The sequence below is a fragment of the Candoia aspera genome, chromosome 10, assembly GCF_035149785.1.
Source record: "Candoia aspera isolate rCanAsp1 chromosome 10, rCanAsp1.hap2, whole genome shotgun sequence".
NCBI lineage: Eukaryota > Metazoa > Chordata > Lepidosauria > Squamata > Boidae > Candoia > Candoia aspera.
The window spans coordinates 5,503,979-5,529,373 of record NC_086162.1 but is presented as its reverse complement, the minus strand read 5'-3'; the positions used below and the strand labels follow the sequence as shown (position 1 = coordinate 5,529,373).

The window sequence follows — 25,395 nt, the reverse complement described above, 5'->3', positions numbered from 1 at the left end:
GTGGATCACAGAGATGGGTCCCTTGATGTCCCTAAAAGTACCTGGATGGAAGGGCTTTTCATTCAAACAGCATTTAATGAGACCATCTAATCAGGCTTTCAGTAGCTACATTTTTCGGCCATGTCCACATGATGTTGCCTTCTTCATATCCCCAGCCTAGGACTTAGATAGTCTTAAATCATCTTTGGCTGTTCCAGTGTTAAAACAATATTTTCCCCATAATGCCTTCACAAGTTTTGTTATGGGCACAGTCTGATATACTTCACCAACCATTCTGTTGGTGGCAGTCAGATAACCCTAACCCTAAGGGTTATCCTGGCACTCACTGAACACTGTAGGCTCCTGAGGGCACCTTGTCTCCTTGGTGACTGTCTTCCAGGACTATTTTGATTTGGGCAACAGGTTTTCAAAGTAGGACCCCCTCTAATACCTGACTCAGAGACTTAAATCAGCCTGAACAGCAGCTCCCCATCAGTGGTGGTGTGGAAGTCTCATGAAGAAGTGGAAACGAGAAGCAGTTTTCTGTTGCTTCCTAGCACAGCTCCCCCAGCGCTTACCAGCTGTTGTCCTTAGGACTTTTTTGAGACGTGCTTAGTACTCTTCCAGAAGAGCAATGAACCTAGGTTCAGAAGAAGCCTGAAGAACAGTTGACAGGGTTGGGGAAGGATTGCCCAGTGAAGCAGCAGAGAGACATCTTGTGTGCCCCTTCCCTGTGCAGAAGAGCTGCTAATCCCATGTTCCAAAGCAGCCAAAATGACAGCTGAGAGGCAAGATGAGATAGTATTATGAAGTGGCAGAGCTGGCTTGTACATGCGTGCATGCATGCGCCCAGGCCCACACATGCACACATAACACATCTATTATTATGTGTTAGCTATTCAGCTGTTTTAAGTCTTTGATTGTAAGCTGTAATAAGGCAGTTGGGAGTAGCAATGGGACAAGCAAAATCTAATCTGTTTTGATTTTCTGCTGGCTCACAGACAAGAGGAGAACCCTTTGATAGAGGCATTGGGAAAAAGGCTGTCAGTAGGCAAGAAGAACCAGAGCAATGTGACATCTGACCTTCCTGTCCAGTATGCCCATTCCCAGATCTGAACTGTGCTAATCACTTTTAAACCCAGAGTTCCTCCAGCAGGCTTTGGTGATGATGGCTTGTTTCATGGAGGGTCAAGTGAATTAGTCGTATCAATGATGGGACTGGAAATTGCAGTGAATTCTGCGATGTTCTGAGCTAGTCACTGGGTGAGGTGTTCTGTAGAGGGTGCTCTCACAATATACATCAAGTCCTGTTGGCCTCAGCATGGCTCTCCTCTCTGCCCTCCCTCTTACTAACCTTTTCCCCCTCTCTTTCCTTCTTTTCCTTCCTGTCTTCTCTTCCCCCTCTTCTTTTTGTTCTTGTTTTTTTGTTTTCCTTCTCATCTCTCTAGCCAGATCTTTAGTAGTAAAAGGAATTTCTTTCGGATTCACACCGGCTGGAAACAGAGGTACCAAGGCTTTGGATCTGCTGTCCAGGAGATGTTTTGGGGCTTGTCTTGATTTTCTTATTCTATTTGCATTATGGTGGTCCCATTTGTTCAAACCCTCCCCCTTTTAATACCATAGAGAGGGCATGCTGCAACAGTCATGCGCAATGGAGAAGTGCATGAGGATGTCCCTCCTTCCCATTTTATGATGCCCTTCCATGGTGGGAGATATGTTTGCTCTCCTGTAACAGATGGTATGTCTCCAGTGCAGCTTTAGCACAAGAGTCCAAAAATGCACCTGGATTCAGCGTGGTCCATATTGGAGTGGTAGATAAGGAAATGAGGGACAGACATTCCTACTTAAACTTCTGGAATTCTTCCTTTCTTCTAAAATCATCTGCTTCGCTTCTTCTCTTCATCTCAGCCCTAACCATCTAAGCCCCATTGTGCTGACATCGGATGACCCCGAGAGAAAAGCTGGATTAATTAAAAGAGACCAAAACACTTTAACATGCTATGGATTTTTTAGGTTGTTTAAAATGTAGGGCAGGAGAATTTGTCCATGTTTCCAAAGCAACCAACTTTGAGATGACTCTAAAATAGTGTTCTATGTTCCCTGAGTCTTGGAGGGTAAGCCTAATGGAAAAAAGTACCTGATGGTTCAAGGTGGAGCCTAATATGGAATGCCATTAATCATTTCTCTCATGGACAGTGCTCTCATGGGCCACCATCATGACCCTTTATGTCTTTGCAGTATTACTCCATCTGCAGATACTTTCTCAACCTCGGTTCCATCTATTTTGGGAGTCTCTTTGTTCCTCTCTGATTTTTCCAAAACCTCAAATCAGAAAGTTTGGTTTTCTCAGGTTCTACTTTCAAACAAAATTATAAAGCTGTGCTGGAGATTTACTTTCCTGTAGGTGCCTGATTACATTCTGGGTCTGGAATAACTCTTAGGGCCAGTGGTAGTCACTTGGAAACATGCGATGCATGAAGACAGGAACACTCCCTCCCTCACCCTTCCCGATGTGATTCCATTAGCAGAGTGATTAGCTTTTTACAGATGTGCAGAATTTGAGATGTGGGTGCAACCCATGGACACCCTGGCTATAACCTAGCAGTCCTGGAGGAACTCAGTCCATTGGCTTGTCAGACTGAACCATGTTAGGTACAAAAGAATCCTAGTTGTGTACAGTTTCATGCCTTTGTTCCTGTAAGCTTGTATCCATGACATTAAGAGTTGGCAACTGTCATGGATGAAGTCTCACCCAAACCATGTTCAGCTGAAGAAGGAACCTGACATTATTGGGAAGTTGACCCAAAGGCTGGCCCTGAAGTTATTCCAGTTTTCTTAATTGAGCTGCATGGGGGAAAGACTAAAGGAACAGGGGGGCGTTCTGGAGATTGAAAACTGGCTGTTGGAACAATCACAATCCAAGGTGAAAAAACAGGGTCCTCTGCCCTTCCTGGGAAGGCAACTCACCTGAGGAAGGCAGAGTTGGCTTGAAGTTCCTCAGGAAAATCATTACTGATGACCATGCTGCCCAGTAAGACAGCTTAAAAAGAGCTGCCAGTTTTCCTCCATGGGGAATGTGGATGGTCCTCAATGGTGTATTCTTGCAAGATGGTGAGAAGTTAGCAGGCCTATGATCAGTGACCTCCTCTCACTGATGGTGCCTTCTAGAGTGACCTTTCACAATGCCTCCAGTCATTGTGCAAAGGCATCCTTGCAAGTTAGATGACCAACTATCAGCCTGGTTCATTAAAAAAAATATATTCACTCCTCTTTTTGGAGTCTGCTCTGGGCCATGCCTGTGGCCAGGGACCAGTGCTGTTGATACTGCCTTTTTCCTTCACAGCTTGCTTCAGGTTGGGAAGCTAGATGCTCATGTGGCTGATGTAGCAACAGCAAGCCAGTCATGTGGCAGCTCTAGGGAATTCCAGAACCCAGGAATGTATCTTCTGGAATTATGAGAGCTGCCGCAGCTTGAAAAAATACTTCTTGGGAGTGAGGAAAATAATTCCCAAGGATCAGTCCATCAACTTCTGAACGGATGTAAAGCAAGTGTGGCATGTAGAGCAGGCAAGAAGAACCATACCTCCTTATTCTGGGGCTCAATTTCTCTTTCTGAAGGATTAAGGCATTTTCCCCTAAATTGCCATCCTCCAAATCTGTTGGACTTTCCCTTATCCCTCAGTTACTGGCTTTGGGGCACTGTAGTCCAACACACCTGGGTGAAGCCAAGTTGGAGAAACAGCCAATGAAAAGTGTCTGATAAAAGCCTGGTGCCTGTTTGATGCTTGGTCAGAAAACGGTGCTTAGGTGGTACCTGGGAATGGGAAGGGACCCTCTGAAATATCAACTATTTCCTTAAGCCCAATTCACACCTGCAGCTTGAAACCCCATTGCGTGCAGGATATTTTGTTGGGCAAGCCTTCTGGGGAAAAAAGCCATTAGTGATTCCTTGCTTAGTGAGCTGGGTGGTGAGAATTAATGTCCATTAATGGCTCCAAGGTAGCTAACCCATTTTTGTCTGTGTGGGGGGGTGCCTTCTAGTCTTGACTCCTGGCGACTTCCTGGACTAGTCCCTGCAGTTTTCTTGGCAAGATTTTGGAAGTGGTTTGCCATTGCCTGCTTTCTGGAGCTGGCCTATGGTCACCCAGCTGGCTTCGAGCCTAAGGCAGGACTAGAACTCATGGTCTCCCAGTTCCTAGCCTGGTGCCTTAACCACTACACCAAACTGGCTGCCTTAACCACGTTTGGCAGCTGGCATTTCCGTATGCAGATTTTATCTTGCTTTCATTCTACCTATCTCAGACCCCTTCCAGGTTGCTGAAAAGAAGAATTAATTTCCTGGAACTTGCAGATCCTGTGAATCTGGAGTCATTTCTCCATGCCCCAGGCTACAGACAGTCTTGAGGCCCACAATGTGCTGTTTTTTTATGCTAGACATGGGTGGGGCAACCTGCCCTGTTTCTTTGGATACCTTTTCAGTCCAGTAAGAACTGCCTCATCCTCTTTGGATCACAGACAATTCTAGATCAGGGCTGAGCTGTTCTAAGATCATGCAGCTTCTCCTCCCCACAAAATCAGAGGCGTCTCTGAAAGGCCATTTTGCCAGTTTCTTCGAGCTGTAAGGGACAGTTTTCCATGGATGGAAAATCCTGCCCTTCCTCCTTCTCAGATCCTGGTATTTCCCCACTCGTGACACAAACAAAGACGCTGCTCTACTGTGTCCTCCTCTCCTCCCCATCTACCATTGTAGATTTTTGACTTCCCCCATTTGGTGACCAATCAGGGTTTTAAAGCTATGGTTTTCCTCTCTGATGGTATGGATGATAAGCAGAAAGAGGGACATGGTACCAACCAGCTTCATTTTTGGTAACTTTCCACTTGCCAGTTGGAAGCAGAATCGTCCAACTCAAGAAGAAGAAGGGAAAGAGAAGTCTCCACAGGCTGGTGGTTGTGACAGTGACACGGAAGATCGGCCCATTCTTATGTGGGTCATGCACATAAGCACCCAGAGCTTATGTGGGTCATGCACAAAGCACCCAGAGCTTTGATTTCAACACTGTGGCCACCTTCTTGACTTTTCACCATACCTGGTGGATACCCCTGACCAGGAGCCAAGCCCACAGCACTGCATAATGCATGCTTGAATTTGAGTGGGATAAAGCTGATGGCTGTGTGTGAGGGGCTGTAATGTATATTTTGTTTAGGCGTGTGGGAAATTCTTAGCAAAGAAATTTAAAGGGTTAAAAACATGTATTTTTCTGCTTGGGTGGGAAGAAGGTGGTGCTCTGCCACGGGAGTCAAATTCTTGGCCATTCCAGTTGCTGTGTGTTTAGCTGTCACGCCAAATGCTCCTTGGATTTGTTGAATTCCCTGCTTGGTTGGTTCCAGTGCTCCTCTCGAGCAGAACTGGGAGGCCAAACATCTTTGAAAAGGAGAAGCAATTCAATATTTTCATTTGGTTTGCATTTCAGTTCTGGAGCCCTCGCCCAAAGGGAAACTGTCTGAGATGGCATGTCATAAAGACACCCCATGTCATGTTATTCTGGCTGTGGCCACCAATATGCTATGATTGGTTAGGTTCAACCTGGTTAGTTTTCCCGTGACTTAGTGTGTGCTGTGAACCCAGGCGGTTTGGTTAGTTAAACAGATTCATAAAGCTGAACGTTTTGCTAGAGCAGAAGCTTTGATGATTCTGAGAGATGGCGTGTGCAAAACACCTCAGGTGCGTTGGCTATGAACTAGCAACTGGCATACAAAACATGTTAACCTTGCTCAGGATTAACTTTGATTAGATTCCTCTGTTCTGCAGAGGCAAGGGGATGTCTGCAACCATGTGATGGAAGTCCCACCTTTTTTACGTTCATCGCATGTGCGACATGTGTCAAAAGGGGGCCGGGCTTTGTTTGTACTGATGTGGCTGCCACCTTGACTTTTTTGACCCCCTGCAGTGGGTGAACCAAAATGCTTACCTACCTTAGAGCTGCAAGCGGTAGGCACGTAAAAAAGGCCTAGGGCTTCAATCGCATGGTTGCAGCTTTTTTGACTTCTTGTCCCCCACAGACCCACCTCCATTTGAGTCCTTCTGGATGGTGTGCACAAGTAGGCAAATTCCCCACAACTGGGCCAAGTATCTCATTGGAAAGGAAAGGGAACTACTCCCTGGGAAAAATGGCTTCTTCCTTGCCCAGCCACATTTGCTTGGGCTGCAGACCTTCCCTTGCTATCAAGGAAGATGTTCTTGGTTCATTTGCCGAAACATTATTGGAAGTAAAACTCTCCTCTTAGCCAGCTCATCTTGTGCTGACCTTGCTGAGCTTCCAGACATCTCCTCTGCAGGCATTCCTGGTCTGGTTGGGTCTTTCAGTCTTTATCTTTTGATCGTTCTAATGTTTCGTGTTTGGTTTTGTTTGCCTGTTTGCTTTCAATCTTTACTGTAAGTATTTTGGAAAGTGCTCTGGACTCTGAATGGGGTTGTGGCATGAGCTGAGTTGGGCCCCTTTCGCTAACTGAAATCAGCTGCTTGACTTGTGGTCCAACCTGTAGACCAGTGTTTCTCGACCTTGGGAACTTTAAGATGTGTGGACTTCAACTCCCAGAATTCTCCAGCCAGCATGTCCACACATCTTAAAGTTCCCAAGGTTGAGAAACAGTGTTGTAGACACTGCAAATGGATAACGAACACGCTGCACCAAAGTAATAAATTCCACAATGAGCTGGGTTTTGCAAAGAGCTTGATGCGGATTTGCAGTGAGATTCTTTTTTTCCATTATTCTTTGCATCATTTATTCTTCATCTCCCATCCAGAGGAGGAGGAGGTAGAAGCCACTGCTGAAACATTGGCATTGCCTATGCAGATGTAGCAACAATAAGGACTAGAATCCTTGGTTTTAAAAAGGGAAAGGTGATCTCTGAAGTCTGTTCCTGTTGTATCTTTTTCTTCTTTGGGGATTTTAGGCTGTCCTACGTTAAGATCCGTTTAGATTTGTTTTAGAGAGTCATCTTTATTTAATTCAAAAGAGAGAATTATTCCCAATTCTTTTTCTAGGTAAACATTGATCCTTGTTTCTGAATAGCTAGGCCTGGATTTAACTGATGTTAAGGGGAAGGTAGGAGACTCCTAATCAAGAGTTTTGCCTTTTCTGTGCAGCATCACAAATCTTCATCTTTAATGAGTGGGAACTGACAACATCAAATTCATTTCCTTAACAATTGTTAAAATAAAATGTCATCGTTACTTGCCAAAAAAGGGAGCTGCAAAAACACCACCACTCCCTATTTATCCATTATTAAACATCACCTATTCAGGGTTAACTATAATCCAGAATATTTATCCCTAAAATATTAATCCATAAAATATTGAAGAACCAAGGTTGGGGTCTTCTTAGGCTGACGATACGTCTCGTTTTGGACGGGACGGTCCCGTTTTTTTAATGTTTCCAGACTGTCCCGTCATTTTAATATAAATGTCCATTTTGTCCCATTTTCTTATAAACCTTACTTAAAAATTTGAAAGTTCCCGTGAACCTGTCAGTAGGCAGTCTGACTTTGGGTGGAAGGAGGGGGAGCTCAGCAGAAACGGCAGGAAAAAAGCCACAGAGCTCAATCTGGTGGGAAACCTAAAAAGGAAAAAACAGGATCGGCTGATAGGTGCTGATCAAAGGGCCAGCTGACTGGCTCCTGCCTTGAAATGATAGGAAGAAAAGAACGTAAAAGCACAGGCAGAGGAGGAACAGCTTGTCAGGGACAACCGTTTCACTAAACTCTCCAGCCCAGCCTTGCCTTTCGCAAATGAAGGAATCTGAAGATTCCCATCCCAAGAAAACTGCAGAAGTTCCTGCCTGTCGATCTAGCCCATCGCCCAGCCCTGCCCTGTTTTGCCATCCCAATGTCCCATTTTTGTCTCAAGGAAATATGGTCAGCCTAGGTCTTCTACTTCTCTCTTATGAGGTACCTGCTAAATATCATTAAATGAACTTTGTTGACCTAGAACATGTTTGACCAGCCATTGGTCTTCACAAATGACTGGTGTCTAAGATTCAGTGTTATAAGCAGAGATCCAGATGTAAGATTCTATGTAGGCTCCCTCTGCCAACCTTCAAAACCAGCAATCTGAGATCCATCTGAGACATGATGGAGATGAGATGTTCATTCTTTGACTTTGGGGTCCAGTCACACCCAAACTGGGGGCAAATCAAGCATATTATTTTTTCATTTACTTAAAATGGAACCCTACAAGTAAGTAGAAAGAAATCTATCCCCTTCTCCTTGGCTAGTCCAAGAAATGCCCATCTGCATCCTAGTTCACCATGATGGTGCATTCTCACTTTTTGTAAGTTCTTTTTTCAATTTATACCCAGCGTTTCTACTCAGGCAAGTTCTCAAGAAGGTTAATAAAAGGCAAAGAACAAAGAGACAATGTTTTGCTTTGTTTTTTAATATTAAAATCAGCGGTTAAAGCCTGTCAGGAACTCATGGCAGATTCAGGATGGCTTTCTACAGCCTGGACAATGCAGGGAAGGAAGCCCATGCCAAAAGGAAGGGTCTCAGACAGGAGGGGCTTCTTCAGCTGGGCCTCTTCTGCAGATCTTAGCAACTGGACAGGTCCACATCTGGAGAGGCAGTCACCTGGAGTGACCATAAGCCATTGAAGAGATCATGCCAACTCTTAACATTTAAGATTAATGTTAATGTTATGCACTAACTGGCAATCAGTATAGGCCTGTTTGTGCAGGCATCATCTAAATCAGTGTTTCTCCGCCTCAGCAACTTAAAGATGTGTGGACTTCAACTCCCAGAATTCCCCAGCCAGCATGCTGGCTGGGGAATTCTGGGAGTTGAAGTCCACACACCTTCAAGCTGCTGAGGCTGAGAAACGCTGATCTAAACTCTGCACTCTCTAATGTTAGCAATTTAGCTGCTGCATTTTGTACCCCCTACAATATCTGGACATCTTTCAAGGATGGTCCTGTAGTCAAGGGGGATGTAACAGTGATCTCTCTACTTAGAAAACTAGTGCATCAGGGGAGGCCTAACCTCCTTTATATGCTTGTTTTCTACTTGCAAAGGCACATTGTGGTAGTGGGAGAGAAATATGCCATTTTACAACCCTCTGCCCCTCAATCTAAAAGGGAGTAATTGGGCACATCTCCAGGAAAACAAAATCAAGATTCCTAGCTTAATCCCTAAGATTCCCACCAAGAGGATCAGGCTGACACACACTACAATATTGCCCGTTTATGCAGAAAAAAATAGTGCAGGATAGAAGCTTTTGTTGTCTAAAGTATAATTCCTTCTTCAGGTCTGAACTGCTGATCTTGTAAGATACTTGGCAATTTTATCCCAAGTGGTTAAGCCATACTGGGGCCACCAAACCTTTCTCCTGATTCTCATCCATGTCTAGGGGTTTCTATAGGATTTCAGGGCCAATGAACTCACTTCAGTCAAGTGAAAACCCACAGTCGAAACTGTTAACTGTTCTCAGGGTGAGCAGAGGAATGCAGCAGATTTGAGTCTAGGGCCCCTTTCAAGCTGTTGCTTTGCACCCTCCCCAGTTCACCAGTTTCCCAGCTAACTTCCGCTCTAAACCCTTTTTAGCAATAAAATGGGACTCAAGGACCGCATCCGAGTGAACAATTCTCAGAAGCAGGGCAGCCGGGGGAAGCAGCATCTGGTCCCCCCACTCCACCGCTCTCCCAGTACGGAGAACGTCAACGAGGCCATCAGCCCCACCAAGGTGCAGAAGAGCTGGAGCTTCAATGACAGGACGAGGTTCCGGGCCTCGCTGAGGCTGAAGCCCCGGATGCCAGTGGATGGTAAATTTTGGAAGCCACCAAAGTTGGAGCTTGGGAAAATTTCATTTCTTTTTTTTTTGCAGCAGCAGCAGCAGCTGATCTTAAGAGGACAGGAGGTCTGGCCAAGAGTATGTGACTTTTATTCCACCCCTTCTCATGTTTCTGGAGACTTCCAAGCAGGCGAAAGCTTCAATATTTTGTATATTTTATTTAACAGTTTCTTATGTTTATATCTCACCTTTCCCCCAGGACAGTGTTTTCCAACCTTGGCAACTTTAAGATGTGTGGATTTCAGACCCCAGAATTCCCCAGCCAGCATAGTGGCTGGGGAATTCTGGGAGCTGAAGTCCCTGCATAGTGGCTGGGGAATTCTGGGAGTTGAAATCCACACATCTTAAAGTTGCCAAGGTTGGAAAACATTGCCCTTGGAGTTCAAAATGGCATAGGTGAGGGGCATCCTTTATTTTATCCTCACAACAACCTTGTGAAGTAGATCGGGTTGAGTGAAACTGAGTCACCCAAAGTCCACCACAACTTCTGTGGTCGAGCAGGCTTTTGTAACTGGCCCAAGTGGACGGTAATCACTAAAATGTGCTGGTCGTTAATCCTTCAAGGAGGCAAAATTGCAATGTTTCACAAGAAACCGTATCTAAAAGTTTTAAACACACAGAAAACACAAAAAAATCTTTTTTCATTTTATTAGATTTATCTCCTGCCTCTCTTCCAAGCAGCTCAAAGGAGCATACATCTTCCTCTTCCTCACCTTTTATGTCTCTGTACTTTTCTCTACTACTTAATATATTAAAAGATTCCTTTCAAAAGGTAAATATTTACTTCAGAAAAAAAGGCCGTTGTTAAATTGAGACATTGGGCCTTTATTTAGCTGATTATCTGAAGAACTGACACGTCGACTTCAGCAGGTGGGGAAGCTTGGATGATGGTGGTTGGTCATGAAAAGCTAAGCTAGATTCTCCCTGGTTAATATCTGGAAGGGAGATCCCAAGGCTATAAGCTAGATTGGGAAGTAAACACACACCTTTTTCACCTTTTTCAGAGCAAAAAACCCATGAGGCAGATTAAAAAAAAGTTTCATAGGCTAAGGAGGAACATGAGGTTTCTGAATGATTGTGAGTCCTCTTGCCATGTGTCCAGTCAAGGCCCCCCAACCTGCATCTCCCCTCCCTCAAACTGTGTTCATGCCACAATGAACACTGTTCATTGTGAAGTGGTTGATGGAATGCCTGCAAAGGGAAAAGTGTAGGTGGCTCATACAAGTGAGCCATGCAACATAGAAGACAAAGGGAAAATATGTCTCCTAGGACTGTGAGTCAATGAAATCCTTTAAGGAACTCCTTCCTTGTTAAAATCTCAGGATGAGTTGTGACGAAGCAACCCTCTTCCTTTTACCACTTCTGTTTTTGGGACAAATGTATGCCAGGAGTGGTAACTTGGGGCAGACCAGGCTATCCGTAAAGTATGGTCAAAAAAGTTAATATGGTGGCCCAACAGTGCTGACCAAGTTTTGATTTTGTATTTATATACTTATTTATTTATCAAATTTGTCACCGCCCATCTCCCCCCACCGGAGGGACTTAGCGGTTTACAGGTAGTCACTTTTACAGGTAGTCCTCACTTAATGACCATTCATTTAGTGACAATTCAGACTTACGACAGTGCTGAAAAAACTGACTTACAACTGGTGCTCACACTTAAAACTGTTGCAGCATCCCCAATGGTCACGTGATCACGATTTGGGCACTTGGCAGCCAGTTCTCATTTATGACCGTTGCAGTGTCCCATGGTCCCAAGTTTTGACCTCCCTGGCCAGCTTCTGGCAGACAAAATCAGTGGGGAACCATGTGATTCACTTAAAAACCATGTGGTTTGCTTAATGACCATGGTGATTCACTTAATGACTGCCACAAAAAAGGTCATAAAATCAGGTCAGATTTGCTTAATGACCATTTTGCTTAGCAACCAAAATTCCAGTCTCAATTATGGTCTTTAAGTGAGGACTGCCTGTAATTTTAAATACAGTACATAAACGGAGAGCTGGCACACTGCAGACCAAAGCACCAGCCTCTTTCAGTCTGTATTTATTTGCAGAAATGCCTTTGGGGTTGGAGGGTCCAGATCTTGTGCTATGTGACCAGCCATGCCCACCATGTCAGCCATTTTGTGAGTGCATCACATGCTCTCCAATTCCAGATGTGCTCTTTGTTCAAATGGATTGCCTTCCCTGCACCCAGCAATTGGGATGAGGGAACACAATTGGAGCAAAACAACAAACAGTTGGAACAAAACAGCACATTTAATAAGTTGGACAGGATGTGGGGAAGGAATGTGGATGCAACCAAGCCCAGGAGGTGGGAGAAGGAGCCTGAAAGGCTGTGTGGTTTGCATCCCCACCTTGCTTGGAACCAAATCCAAAGAGGACCTAAAGGGGGGTCCTTCCACAAAGTCATGTTTCCATCCGCAGCTGATGGTCCTGCAGAGGAGACTAGTGAGGAGAAGGCCTACCATTGTGACCTGACTTTTGAAGACATCATGCCTGCCGTGAAGACCTTGATCCGAGCAGTCAGGTGAGTGCTGTGGAGTTGGAACCAAAGCTAACTGCTCCAGGTTGGGTCCACAAGGTGGCCTCCACAGAAACCTCCCTTTGCTTCCAGTGTGGGCTTTGGGGCATCTGGTCCTCTCAAGTCAAAGGCTCAGCATTTGGGGTTGCATGTTGGCCAAGAGCCAAATGGAATGGACTTTTCTCAAGAGAATTGCTGCTATCCAGTGACAGCAGCAATCAGAGTAGGCTTTAGGGAAAGAAAGGGAAGGGTCTCATGGCAGGCAGGCTGCCCTGGAGGAATCCCTGCAAACTAAGGGAAAGATTCCAGTTGTCCATCAGGAGGAACTTCCTAGCAGTAAGAAAAGTTTACAGTGGAATTCACAACCAGGAGAGGTAACGGTCTCTTCTTTGCTCAGCGTGTTCAAATGGAGGCTAGGCAGCCAGTGATTCAGTGCCTGCCCTGGGAAGTTCAATAGTTTCTTCCAGCTCTAGACTTCTGCAGGTTAGAAAGGGGTAGATTTCCTTCTGCTAAAAACTCCAGAGTTCTGATGAGAATGCCTTATGCTGTATCTATAAGACCAGGATTTCTCAACCAGGGTTCTGGGGAACCCTAGGGTTCCCTGAGAGGTCACTACGGGTTCCCTGGTGTAGGTTTTCCCAGGCTGTAAAAGACTCATGGGAAAGATGAAGAAACCTGAGAAACTCCTTTTCAGGGAGGTCTTCCCTCCGTTGGCATTTGACATTCAAGGACTGTAGATGGCAGAGTTGCATCTCAGCCTCCTCAGCTACTCAACAGTCACTGCTTAGTGAGGTAGAGCAGTGATAAACAGGAAAGGCTAGAGCAGCTTCGCCTAATTCTGTTGTCCTCCAGATGTGTTAGGTGACAAGTCCCATAATTCCAAAGGCCGGAGATGATGGAATGTAGTCCCAACAGAGCTGATGAGCAAAACATTAACGGAGGTTGGTTAAGGCATCTCTTGATTACAGGAGGTGCCACATTCAGTCTCTTGGCATCACCAGGTAAAAGAACTGCTGCTAGGCGAGATACCTTTCTGCTGTTGTTCAGAGATTCTCCTGGTTGGGAGAGAAGGATCTGAATAAGGGAATGTCCTCTTTGATTACAATTGCCATTGTCTGTGGGTAGCAGTAATTGGTGGCTATATTGGCTGGATGATGGGGATTATAGGTAGTAGTAGTAATATAGCTTTACTGATTAGTCCAGCCTTTCTCAATCTTTGGACCCTGGAGGAACCCCTGAAATATTTTTCAGGCCTTGTGGAACCCCTGCACATTCAGGCTCAAATACAGGCCAGAAGTTACAAAATTATTATATTCGTTTCATGGGTAGGCCTGTCTATATGCATCAACAGTATTCTTAAACTAAAACTAAAGAGTGAAACTTACCTCTTTAATGTGAAGTTGCCCAAATCTGAAGTAATTTTTTAAATAAATCATGATCTCCCAGGAACTCCTAGTGACCTCTCACGGAACCCTGGGGTTCCACGGAACCCTGGTTGAGAAACCCTGGATTAGTCAATTGACCATATGAAAGTGGTGGGCGTCAGCCACAGTAAGATACAATAAAACGAGATAAGATATAGTAAAATTAGATAAAATAGACTAAGGTAAGATAAAATAAAATACAATATAGTAAGGTAAGATAAAAATAAATGAGTGAGATAAAAAAGTGTAAGATAAAATAGAATGCAGAGACATAAAATATGATGAATATTAAAATACAGGACAGTATGTGTTTAGGTGAATTCATCACCTTTACATGCAGCCCCAAGGTGTTCTATAAAATGTGTTCTCAGTTGGACAGCCTTAACTATAAACTTAACCATTCTAATGATTACCTATGTTTTGTGCCTGAAGGAAATAAGATACTAATTTTTTGTTACTGTCCTGATATATGGTTCTGTCAAGTAGTGTCTATAAATGCTGAGCCCTTGCTGGGGCATATAATTTGTTGGCATTTTTTTCTGCTCTTGGCTACCATGGTAATTGAGTACTTCCTTAAGCATTGGCCGGGTGAAGAGGTCGAATTTAATTGTCCTCAGTTTAGGTGTTAATAGTTGCATTGGCTGAGGGGAAGGCAGCTTGCAGGACTTTTGTTTAGTTTTTAACCTTGCAGCAGAGTAAGCAGCTTGCTCCTCTCTGAGAGCGTGTGTGAATGCACAAGCCTGTAAACAAGTTTTTGTGCTTTCTGTAAATAAATTTATTTTTATAGAAATGCCTGGTGTGTGATTTTTCTGATCTCTCTGGGGTTTCACTGGGTTTCTTACTGAGTTTACTGGGCCCATAACCTCTTGCAGAGTGCTGGAAAGCATTTGGCCCAGAGAGATCAGAAAAATCACACATAACTGACAGTTGCATAGGACATGCACAATGACTTCTATTTCTGGTGCTCCACAAACACACGTTTTCTCAAAATATGGCACATGATAGAATCGTCCATATTTAACCATAGAATCCAGCTGCTCAACTCTTGCTCTGGTAAGGGATATCCTACGGTATTGAGTCAAACCACGGTCAGGTATTTTTCTGTTTGAAAAGACATTTTATTCTTGGTCAGCCATTTCAACATCCTGGTGTTGCAAGTGACTCAATATTGGTTTGGGTGTTCACCTCCAAGACTCTTCCTTTGAATATTGCCTTGGCCTGATGTCTGGCTGAGAGCAGATGCTGTGTTGGGAAAATGATCTGGAGAAGCTGATTGATCCATGGGGTGGGTTGAAGGGTGCCCATCTGTTCTTCAAGGCACGTTTTTGTAGTCTGCCAGGTTCCATTGGGAGAATCCTCCATCAGGAGTTAAAGTCTTAAATTACTCTATAATTTAAGTGGAGTTTAGGACTATAAATGGAGTGGGGGCCTGTTTCAGCTCTTACTGATGCTGCAGGTATATTCCCGTCAGTCTGGAGAACAGATCTTAAAAAACGTGCTTGGTTTTACTAGAGTAGTACGCCCCACAATTCTGTGCCATATGTTAACACTGGTGCAATTTTTGCCTTGTGGACCTTTAAAATGGAGAGCGGGTGGTTATAACTGAGTAACTGAGTTAACAGTATAGAACTTGCTGTGGCCTTTGCTGAACTTCATTTGAAGTGGGTGACACAAGGCCTTGTATCTGTAAAAACTACCCTAAATATGAAAAAGAGTTGATAGGCTTGGGATTCTAGGCGATGACATCTGGGGACACTGGGTTGGGAAAGATTGGGGCACAGAACCTCCTGATTTCAGGTTGCATTTTTGGCATCTCCAGTTGAAGAGGTCCCTCCCCACCAGCGGCTCTGAAGAGCAGTCGCCAAATGGGAGTAAGCCATGCAAGGCTACCCAGAGCAGTGAAAGGCCGTTCTAACTTTTTTGAAAACATGTTTTCCTGCAGAATTCTTAAATTCCTGGTAGCCAAAAGAAAGTTCAAGGAGACCCTGAGACCATACGATGTTAAGGATGTGATTGAGCAATACTCAGCTGGCCACCTGGACATGCTTGGCAGGATCAAAAGTCTTCAGACACGGTGAGTAGAAAGGCTGGGGCTCACGCGGGCTCAGGGTTATTTCCCCAGCAACTTGGAAAGGCAAAACGTGGTGGTGACGGTGGCAAGACTCTGCAACTGAAAATCAGGGCTAGAAACAACTGCAGTTTTGGTCAGCAATGGCTGAGCTGGACTTGGTGTCCTAAAAGACTTGAACCTCCTTCATAGACTTATTACAGATAGTCCTCGCTTAACAACCATTTGTTTAGTGATGGTTCGGACTTACGACAGTGCTGAAAAAACTGACTTATGACTGATCCTCACACCCCGCAGTCACATGATCATGATTTGGGTGCTTGGCAACCAGTTCACATTTAGACTATCGCAGCATCCTGTGGTCACGTGATCACCATTTTCGACCTTCCCGGCCGGCTTCTGGCAAGCAAAATCAATGGTGAACCCTGTGATTCACTAACAACCATGTGGCTTGCTTAACACCCGCGGCAATTCACTTAATGATCACTGCAAAAAAGGTCATAAAATTGATTCGGATTCGCTTCACTTAGCAATATAAATTCCAGTCCCAGTTGTGTTCATTAAGCGAGGACTACCTGTATGCAGCTGCAAACAGGCTGCTTTGAACAAATGAAAGAGTCCCACTGACAAATTTAAAAAAGTCGGTCAATGCACATGTGCACAAGCACTTGGGCAGGGAAGCAAGAGCAGTCCGTCCTTCCCCACCTTCTGCTATTAAAAATTTAGGTTTTTGGGAAAACTGTTGCAATTATTTTGCCTTTCCAATTATGTGGAGGTGTTGGAGATACACAGTTTTATAATATGTTAGAATTAGAAAGTGATAGCCAGTTTGGTCTAGTGGTTAAGGCACCGGGCTAGAAACCAGGAGACCGGGAGTTCTAGTCCTGCCTTAAGCATGAAAGCCGGCTGGGTGACCTTGGCCAGTCGCTCCCTCTCAGCCCAACCCACCTCACAGGGCTGTTGTTGTGGGGAAAATAGAAGGAGGAAGGAGTGTTAGGTATGTTTGCCGCCTTGAGTTATTTATAAAAATAATAAAGGTGGGGTAGAAAATAACTAAAATAAAAAATAAAATAAACCTCTAATTTTTAGACAGAAGAAAATCTTTCAGGTGGAATTCTCAGAGGTGGACCTGATGTTCTTCCACTGATTTAGTTACCCAGTGGCCCAGATGGCCTTGTTTTGCTTCATCCAACTTCATGTCCCCCACATCTCTCTCTCCACTCTTTCCAGCGTGGATCAGATTGTGGGCCGGGGAGCTATCGCTGTTGATAAGAAAACACGGGAGAAAGGGGAAAAAGCACCATTCGAGGTCGAGTTGGTGGATGAGCTCAGTATGATGGGCCGAGTGGTAAAGGTGGAAAAGCAGGTAAGGCTGGGTGTGGGAGAAAGGTGGGTAGTGGAAGGTGGGCTTAAGATACATGGTGTGACCAGGCCACCCCTTGGATCCACCCTTTCGTCTCTCTGCTGATTAGGTTTCCATCCCCCCTTTTGTCTGGGATCTCTAGGTGGTATACCTAGCAGGCATTCCTTCATTTTTTTCCCCTTTAAAATGGGCTGGGCTGAGTGGGGGTGATGTATTCCCCAGGGAGCTTCCACAGCTGAGGGTGGACTTGAACTTGGACTTCCCCAATTCTAATTCAACACCTTAAAGCACTACATCATGGTGAGCATCTGTGGGGGGAATGAGTGACATCAGGCACATGATGACATTTTCACCCAGATGGCATGAATTGGGCAATTTGCATCGCGTGCATGATGATGTCATGATATACTGTGGCTTGATGCCACTGTGGTTTCCACCGGAGCCCTCTGTATATCACTTTGGTTCACAAGCCAGGAATTGATCCTGGATCTCCTCTTCTTAGGAATACAGAGGCGGTGTGAATCTAATATGCTCAACCTGATTACTGAATTAATCCATTTTATGGGTTTGCCAACAGATTGATCCCTAAACTAACCACAGAACCTGTTTTCACGCCACCTGAGAACATAAAAATCCTGTCCAAGATGAGAAGTAACTAAACTTAGTATGCTATGCACAGGCAGCTGCTGTAATAACCTGGTTAGGCGTGTTATTTGAACACAGCCAAGAAGTTATTCCCAGTGAGACTATCATTCCACCCAGGTAATGCTTCCCCTCTTTCTGGCAGCTGTGCACTCCTCAAATGCCAAAAGGTTGTCGGCTTTCTGATAATGAAATAAAGAACATACTTTTATGTTGAATAAACATCACTCCCTCCCAACAGGATCTTAGCACAACAAGGCTCTTTGGCAGGTGCTTAAAAAAGTGGCACTTTTCCAAGCACAATTCTTACAGAGTTCTCTTTAGCAAGATGTAGTAAAAGAAATGGGAAAGAATTACAAGCATTCCAACAACTGGACTATTTCCCATTAAGAACCAATATAGGTACACTTATGTATATAGTGGCGCTGCGGGTTAAACCGCTGAGCTGCTGAGCCTGCCAATCAGAAGGTCGGCGGTTCGAATCCGCGTGACGGGGTGAGCTCCTGTTGCCAGTCCCAGCTCCTGCCAACCTGGCAGTTCGAAAACATGCAAATGTGAGTAGATTAATAGGTACCGCTTCGGCGGGTAGGTAACGGCGTTCCGTTTAGTCATGCCAGCCACATGACCACGGAGGAAGTGTCTACGGACAAACGCCGGCTCTTCGGCTTTGAGACGGAGATGAGCACCGCCCCCTAGAGTCGGACATGGCTGGACTTAATGTCAAGGGAAACCTTTACCTTTACTATGTATGTTAGGGCAGAGTCCTTCTGATTTCCTTTCCAGCAACCTTCCTACGATCTGGGGAGGAGGTAGCTCTGATCACCGACAAAAGGGAAGCCTGCAGTTCTTTACATAGTGATCTCCTGGATCTTGAGCAGTTTGGGAACTTGGCAGAAATGCCTTTCTCTGAGCCATACCTCCTGTGGGCACTCTCAACCACCATCCCCTGCAAGCAGATTTTATTTGGAGAATAAAATCCGGTAGATAACCAGTCACAAACTATGAAGAACTTTAAAGGTGATAATCAGTGTACTGAATTGCACCTGGAACAGACTGGTATTGTATGGCTACCCTGAGTAGTCCAGCATGGGGATACCCACATTGAGTATCAGCTCTAGTTTCTGGATGGTCTTCAAGAGCCATCCTATGCAGAGCAGATTACAGCTGTCATCATCCCTGAGTTGATGAAGGCGTGAATCACTGTTCCTTTCTTTCTCACTCCAGGAGCAGTTGCAGCTGGTACTTAGCTGCAGCTGGCCAAAGGGCCTCCTGGGAATGATTCCACCTGCTGTTCCAACAGGAGTTGAGATTCTGCAACTGCCACCCCCAAGTTGTACACCACTCTTTCTAGGGAACACAACACCATTAAGAGCTGAAGTTGGTACTGTCCCAGATTCAGACCGTTTCTGAATGAACAGCCATTGCTAGGATTAAGCCTCAATCTGTTGTCCCCCATCCAGGCCCTTACATCCTCCAGGCACTGGGCCAGGACTTCCAGTGCATCTTCTAGGTGATCTGGGATAGAGATGGAAAACTGGTATTATTGTCATAGTGAGGTTATACCATTCCTTGAGCTGTTGATCTCTCCCAACAGCTTCAGGCAGATGTTAGATAGGGGAGGGGACAGGAGAGGGCTTGAGCCATGTGGCACACCTATTGACCTAGGGTTTGGCCTCTCTTCTCCCCCTACACCAACTGGAACTCTACTTAGGAAAGAGCAACATTGCCATAAAATGGTACTTCCAACTTCCAGTCCTTGCATCTGGTCCAGAAGAATACCATGACTGAAGTTATTGAAGGCTGCTGAAGAATCCACTTTCTCAGAATCAACAGGTTCAATCCGTTCCCAGATAACAGCTTAGGATGTTACCCCGGGTACCACATCAGCCTCTGTCCAGCAGGTTCTAACTCACAATGAACAAAAGTGATTTTATCAGGAAAGCCTCAGCTAACGTCTCACAGTGGCCTGACGTCACTGGTTCCAGCTCTTATTTCCCTAAAAAAGGTCCAGATTATCTTTAAAATGATCACTGGCTGGCACACCACAAATACAGTAAGGGTGAAGGAATACTTCTGCTTCATCACTCTTACTGCCACAATGCAAAATTGAAATTGGGCTTGTTCTCATGTGCGGATTCACGCATTGTTCTTCAGTAGCATTGTTCCAGGTGTCTATTCTGAAGCTCCATCTTCCAGAGCTGCTTAGAAACCCAGGGATTTCCCAGATTGCTGGGAGATTCTCTAGATGCCTTCTACAAACCAGTTGGATTCATCAGGCACATGGAGCAGGCCATTTGAATTAGTCCTACATCCCAGCTAGCATGACTACAGCTGAAGGGTTGAAACCCACATTATCTGGATGTCATGAGTACCGTTGAGCTGAAGGCATCAGCACAACGGCACACATGACAATACCTAGGAAGCAGAGGAAAGGATTTAAAGATAAGCAAAGCACGCACAACAACAGACACAGACCCCGAGGAGAAGGGAAGGACCCCGGCCGGATGAACCAGCCATCAGAACACAAAGGAGGAAGGAGGAAAGACAAAGACAGGGCAGATCATGAGGCACACCTGAAGCTGTCAGCAGAACGCAAAGGAGATCGCCCAGCTGACAGCAATCACCGGCGGGAGAAAGAAAGCGATCATGAGCGAAGCCCGGGGCGCCAGCAGGGGCCCCGCGACCCCTCACCTACTGGCAAGGAAGCATGCAGGACTTGGGGGGATGACACAACCCAAAGTGGGGGGGGCGCTGACCGGCGCGGGCTATTTAAACCCCGCACTGGCGCGCTCCCTTCACTCTCAGCTTTTTTCTAGCTAGGCACTACGCTGAAATAAACCTGAACCTGCTCTTCCTTGAATCAGTGTCTGTGTTTCACTCAGTGGTAGGCAGCGCATGACACTGGAAGACACTCAGGTTGAGGAAAGTTGCTGTGGATAGATACCAGCTCCTCCTCAAGATGGGTTTCAATGGCTGTACGATCAGCGCCTTGCAGTGAAGACTTATTTTGTTTGGGGAGATTCTCCAAAAAGCTATTTTCTCTTACTTGGAATGTTCCTGGTACCCAAAGCTTCATGCTGTCTCAGAAGTCTTGTCTAAGAAGTCCACAGGGCTCCATACAACTGTTACAGCCCAATTTTGATGATGCTTTTGCTAAACCTGGGTATAATTTCTGAAATAGGACCTTCAGCTAGCCTGCAGTGAAAATGGTAGAATGGGATTTGCACAGCTAAAAACAGAATCAAAGGTTTTCTGCCCCAAATCTAGAAAATCTCAGTCCCACCTATATGAATGCAGCAGCCTTGCCCAGGTTTCACCATTGCCTTGCCTATTACGATTCTTGGACACTCCCTTCAGTTTATACTCCCGAATCATCTAAATTTTGCAGCTGCTGATTTTGAAGGATGACTTTCCTCGCTTTCCAGCCTTATAACTTAGATCCATGTTTTGGAGCGTTGGGGAGGTCTCTCATTTTTTTCTCTCTCTCTGCAGGTTGAGTCCATTGAGCACAAGCTGGACTTGTTGCTGGGCGTTTACTCACAGTGCTTACGGAAGGGTTCCATCAACTCCATTAGCTTGACAGCTATACCAGTTCCCATGGGGGAACCAGATATCACCTCTGACTATCATAGCCCTGTGGACCATGAAGACATCTCTGTCTCTGCTCAGACCTTGAACATCTCCCGATCGGCTAGCACCAACATAGACTAACATGGCCTCTCCAGACTAGCCACGTAACAGCCATACACCAGCTCTATGGGGGGAGGAGAGGCTGGGAGGGAGTCTTTCTTTTAAAAGGAGTGGTTGGGGGACAATTCCTGACCACTCTAATGGATGATGCTCACCTGAGCCAAGATCTTCTCCAGCCTCATCCTGTTGGTGTGTCCTCCATCAGATTCTTCTGCCTTTGCACCAGAATGATCACCTCAACTTTACTTGAAGTCTTCCAATTGGGGGCAAGGCCACTAGCACCAGAGCATTTAGAGCTAACGTAGGGTGGTTATGTCCTTTAATCAGCAGTGTGGTCACAGCACCCACCAGCTGACAGCCATAACTTCACCAGTGTTTCTGGGCTTCCTACAGTGGTCGTGATAGAATGTAAAACTCAGTAAGCAGCTTTCTCCATGGGAGGCAAGCCACAATAGTCTGAAATAACGGGCAGAGGAATCTGTCTTTGGCCTCTCAGCCTTCTGTAGACATCTGCCATGGTTCTCAGTTAACTCCAGCGTTTTCAGGAGCCCCCAGGCCACCGAGGAATTAAATTCTCCTTTGGCAAAGAGCAGCCAAGATGAAATGACCACTTTGGACTCTCGAGCCTGGGCAGTGGCCATCCCATCAAGGAAAACCATGTAAATGGTGACAGCCATTGAGTGACTTTGATCAAACAGCCACTGACTCTGGACTTTGACTTTTCTGGGCCACCAGGTCGGAGACGCTTTTTTTTCAGCTATGCAAAAGCTAGGTTACACTTTCCTTCAGCAGTGCTCGACAAGGGACATTGCAACTTGACTGAATGTGGTTTCTTGTCTTTGCATTTAGAAGCAATTAATGACTGGCAATGCCTAACCCTGCTCTCGGCAGCCTTTAAGCACCTTCCTACTTCTCTTTTATCTCCCCATTCTACCAGGTAGCAGGCATTGCTTTGTGGCCTGCAAGTTCATAAGCACGCCGTGGAACTTGCCCCATCAAGGAAATGTTTTCAGGGGGAGATGGGCGCCACTATATGCAACTATCTTGAATATGCAACCTGAAATCAATCTTTAGCAGTGGTTAAGGTGCCTTCTCTGCCTAGGACGTGAGCAGGGATTTGGGGCCCTTTGGTGCTCTTCATGGGCACACTTTAAGGAAACCCGATTCAGGTAGCCAAGAGTAGAACAGGTCCTGGTGTTCTCAGGGGGCATTTCATCAGCTTGCTGCCTCTGTGGGGAGAGTTGATCTGTGCTCTCTCTCTCAGGGATCTGGGTGTGTGGGTGGGTCTCCCATTCATTCAACAGCAGCAGACTAAGGTGGAGCCTGGCTCAGGTACATTCATAGAAGAATTATCAGCACTCTGGTATAGCTTTCGATTAGCCCTCCTCAAGCTGATGTCCTCCAGTTGTGTTGGATGATGATTCCAATCTTGACTGCTTGGGCTGAGAATGAGAGGCATTTGCAATTTAATGTATCTGGGGGCCACAGGCTGGGGTCCATTGCTTTCGACCCCAATTTCCTACCAGCCATGAGCACATCCTTTCTATTGCTAGTGGAAGATCCTTGGGTTATGATTTCCATCCATGGTTTCCCTGGAGGCTTTCTCCCTTGCAGTCCCTCTAGAGCAGTGTTTCTCATCCTTGGCAGCTTCAAGCTGTGTGGACTTCAACTCCCAGAATTCTGGAAGTTGAAGTCCCCGCAGCCTGAAGTTGCTAAGGTTGAGAGACACTGCTCTAGAATATGCAGTACCATAATTCCAATATTGTCCTTTTCAGTCCCACCACCTGCCCCTCTGATGATGCCCTTCGGATCTGCCCTTCCTTTTTGCCCATCCAAGTAAGTTTTAACTTCTGCAGCTATCGTGGTGGACTTTGGTCTTGAGTGTGCTTTCCTTGGGAAAGATCAGTGACACAAGCAGACCTTCTTGGCCCATTCTGTTTTCAGGAGCCTAATGCTTGAAAACCAGACAGAAAACTCTTTGGTTTACACTGAATGCAATGCAGGGTATGAATAGGTCAAATGTGCTTGGGGTCTATGCATTTTTCAGACATGCTCATGGATATGAACATGCAGCTTCTTGGTTGAGCCCATATTATTGCTCCTGGTGCAGATTGAGGCTACAGTTGTCTTCCCAATTGTCATTCAGTTTGGATGGTTGTTTTGGTTTTTGATTTTAACCACAGACCCATCCCAGAATAATTTGTATAGGTAGTCCTTGCTTAATGACCATTCGTTTAACAATGGTTTGGAGACATGACGGGGGGTAAAAAAAAGTTACTTATGACCCATCCCCAAAGTTATGACTGTTGCACCACCCCCACAGTCACTGACCACAATTTGGCCACTTGGCAACTGGCTTGCATTTACGACCAATTGCAGCATCCTGTGGCCCCGTGATTGCGATTTGTGACCTTCCCAGCCAGCTTCCGACAAGCCAAATGACCATGTGACTCACTTAATAACCGTGGTAAAAATGGTTGTGAAATCAGGTCTGGTCATGTGATGCCTCGCTTAATGACTGAGTCACTTAGCGACCAAAATTCTGGTCCCATTTGTGGTCATTAAGCGAGGACTACCTGTAATTTCAAACAGCACCTTCCTTCCAATCCTTTTGCCTGGATCTCTACTTAGCTCCCTAAATCTGCTCTTTGATCATTTTAAAGAAGAAAACAGACAGAAGTCCTGTTTTTCTATCAAATGTCTTCATTTGTCCTTCTCACCCTTATGACTGACCCATAGAAGCTGGCTTTCCAAATGTATTGAGCTATAGCTGGCGTGGTTCCCAGGCAGCTAGCTGGGCATTATGGAAGATGCGATAGAACACATCGGGCGGGCACCTGGTGGGAGAAGGCTAACTTACTAGGAGAGGAAAGAATGAAATCTGGAAGGCTTTCCCACCTTCTCAGAGTTAGCTCCACCAACACCGTAGTGGTTGGGTTGTCCCATAGAAAAAGCCTGGCTTCCATTTCTCACCTCCTTTAGGCTGCATGCCCAAAGTCCCCCCACTTGCCCAACTGCACCTCCACTTTGCATGCCCATGCATGTGTCTTGAAGAAATGGTGAGAGCTGTTCCTAGCTTCTCCTCCACCAGTCGACGACTCTTCTCCTCTCAACGCACTGAATACGCCCTCCTTGGAGAGCACACCCAAGTCCTCGTCCAAGATGGACATCTCCAACGGTAGGGGAGGGGACTGCATGGTGAAGGGCAAGAGGGGGAGGAAAGGAGCAGGGAATGGCTTTGACCAGCCAAAGACAATAAGGCAGGCCTTGGGGTAGTTTTCCTAATAAATCTTGTTTCTGAGACAATGCATAGTTACCTCACTTTATTAACTTATTAACTTATTTGTTTCATTAAAATTTTCAGTAGATGGCTGCCTGTGTGTCTCATTACTTCTTTGCTCATGGGAGACCCATGGGACCTGTGTTGGGAGAAATGAGTCTCTGGGAAAGGGTGGTCTTCAACGTCCCTAGAGTGAGGTGAGGGGCTGGAGCAGACCAGGTGTCCTCTCCGACTTGAAAGTGGTGAGGGAAGGACAAGATACTGTGGTTGGGTGGAGGTAGAAAAGCTTGGAAAAAATGAAAAATATTGCTCCCGTGGGTAGAAGCAAGGATTGCAAAGTGGACTCTTCTTCCTCTTCCGTAATTCTTCCTATCTGATGAACCTTCAGACGTTGGACCCATCCCAACAATCTTAAGAAGAGATCAAACCGCACAACAGCCAAGACTGAATTAAATACACTCCCTTTATAAACCACCTTGTGAACCTTTGGTAGCTGCTGGCTTTCAGACATAAATAGAGGGTTGGGTGAGAAAGATCCAAACTGGACACAGTACAGTTCTGTCAAGCCTCCCATTAAGTTGT

General features: G+C 45.5%; 1 protein-coding gene across 1 annotated transcript in view; it reads left to right on the top strand.

The window, feature by feature from the left end:
* KCNQ4 (potassium voltage-gated channel subfamily Q member 4) overlaps positions 1–24,901 on the top strand; it is a 135,204-nt gene extending 110,303 nt beyond the window's left edge. Inside the window, exons 10-14 of the mRNA XM_063312280.1 lie at positions 9,574–9,791; positions 12,250–12,352; positions 15,713–15,844; positions 17,069–17,204; positions 21,336–24,901. Coding sequence (XP_063168350.1) covers positions 9,574–9,791; positions 12,250–12,352; positions 15,713–15,844; positions 17,069–17,204; positions 21,336–21,554 — 808 coding nt within the window. The 3' untranslated portion in view covers positions 21,555–24,901. The remainder of the gene's footprint in view (positions 1–9,573; positions 9,792–12,249; positions 12,353–15,712; positions 15,845–17,068; positions 17,205–21,335) is intronic.
* The last annotated feature ends 494 nt before the right edge of the window (positions 24,902–25,395 follow it).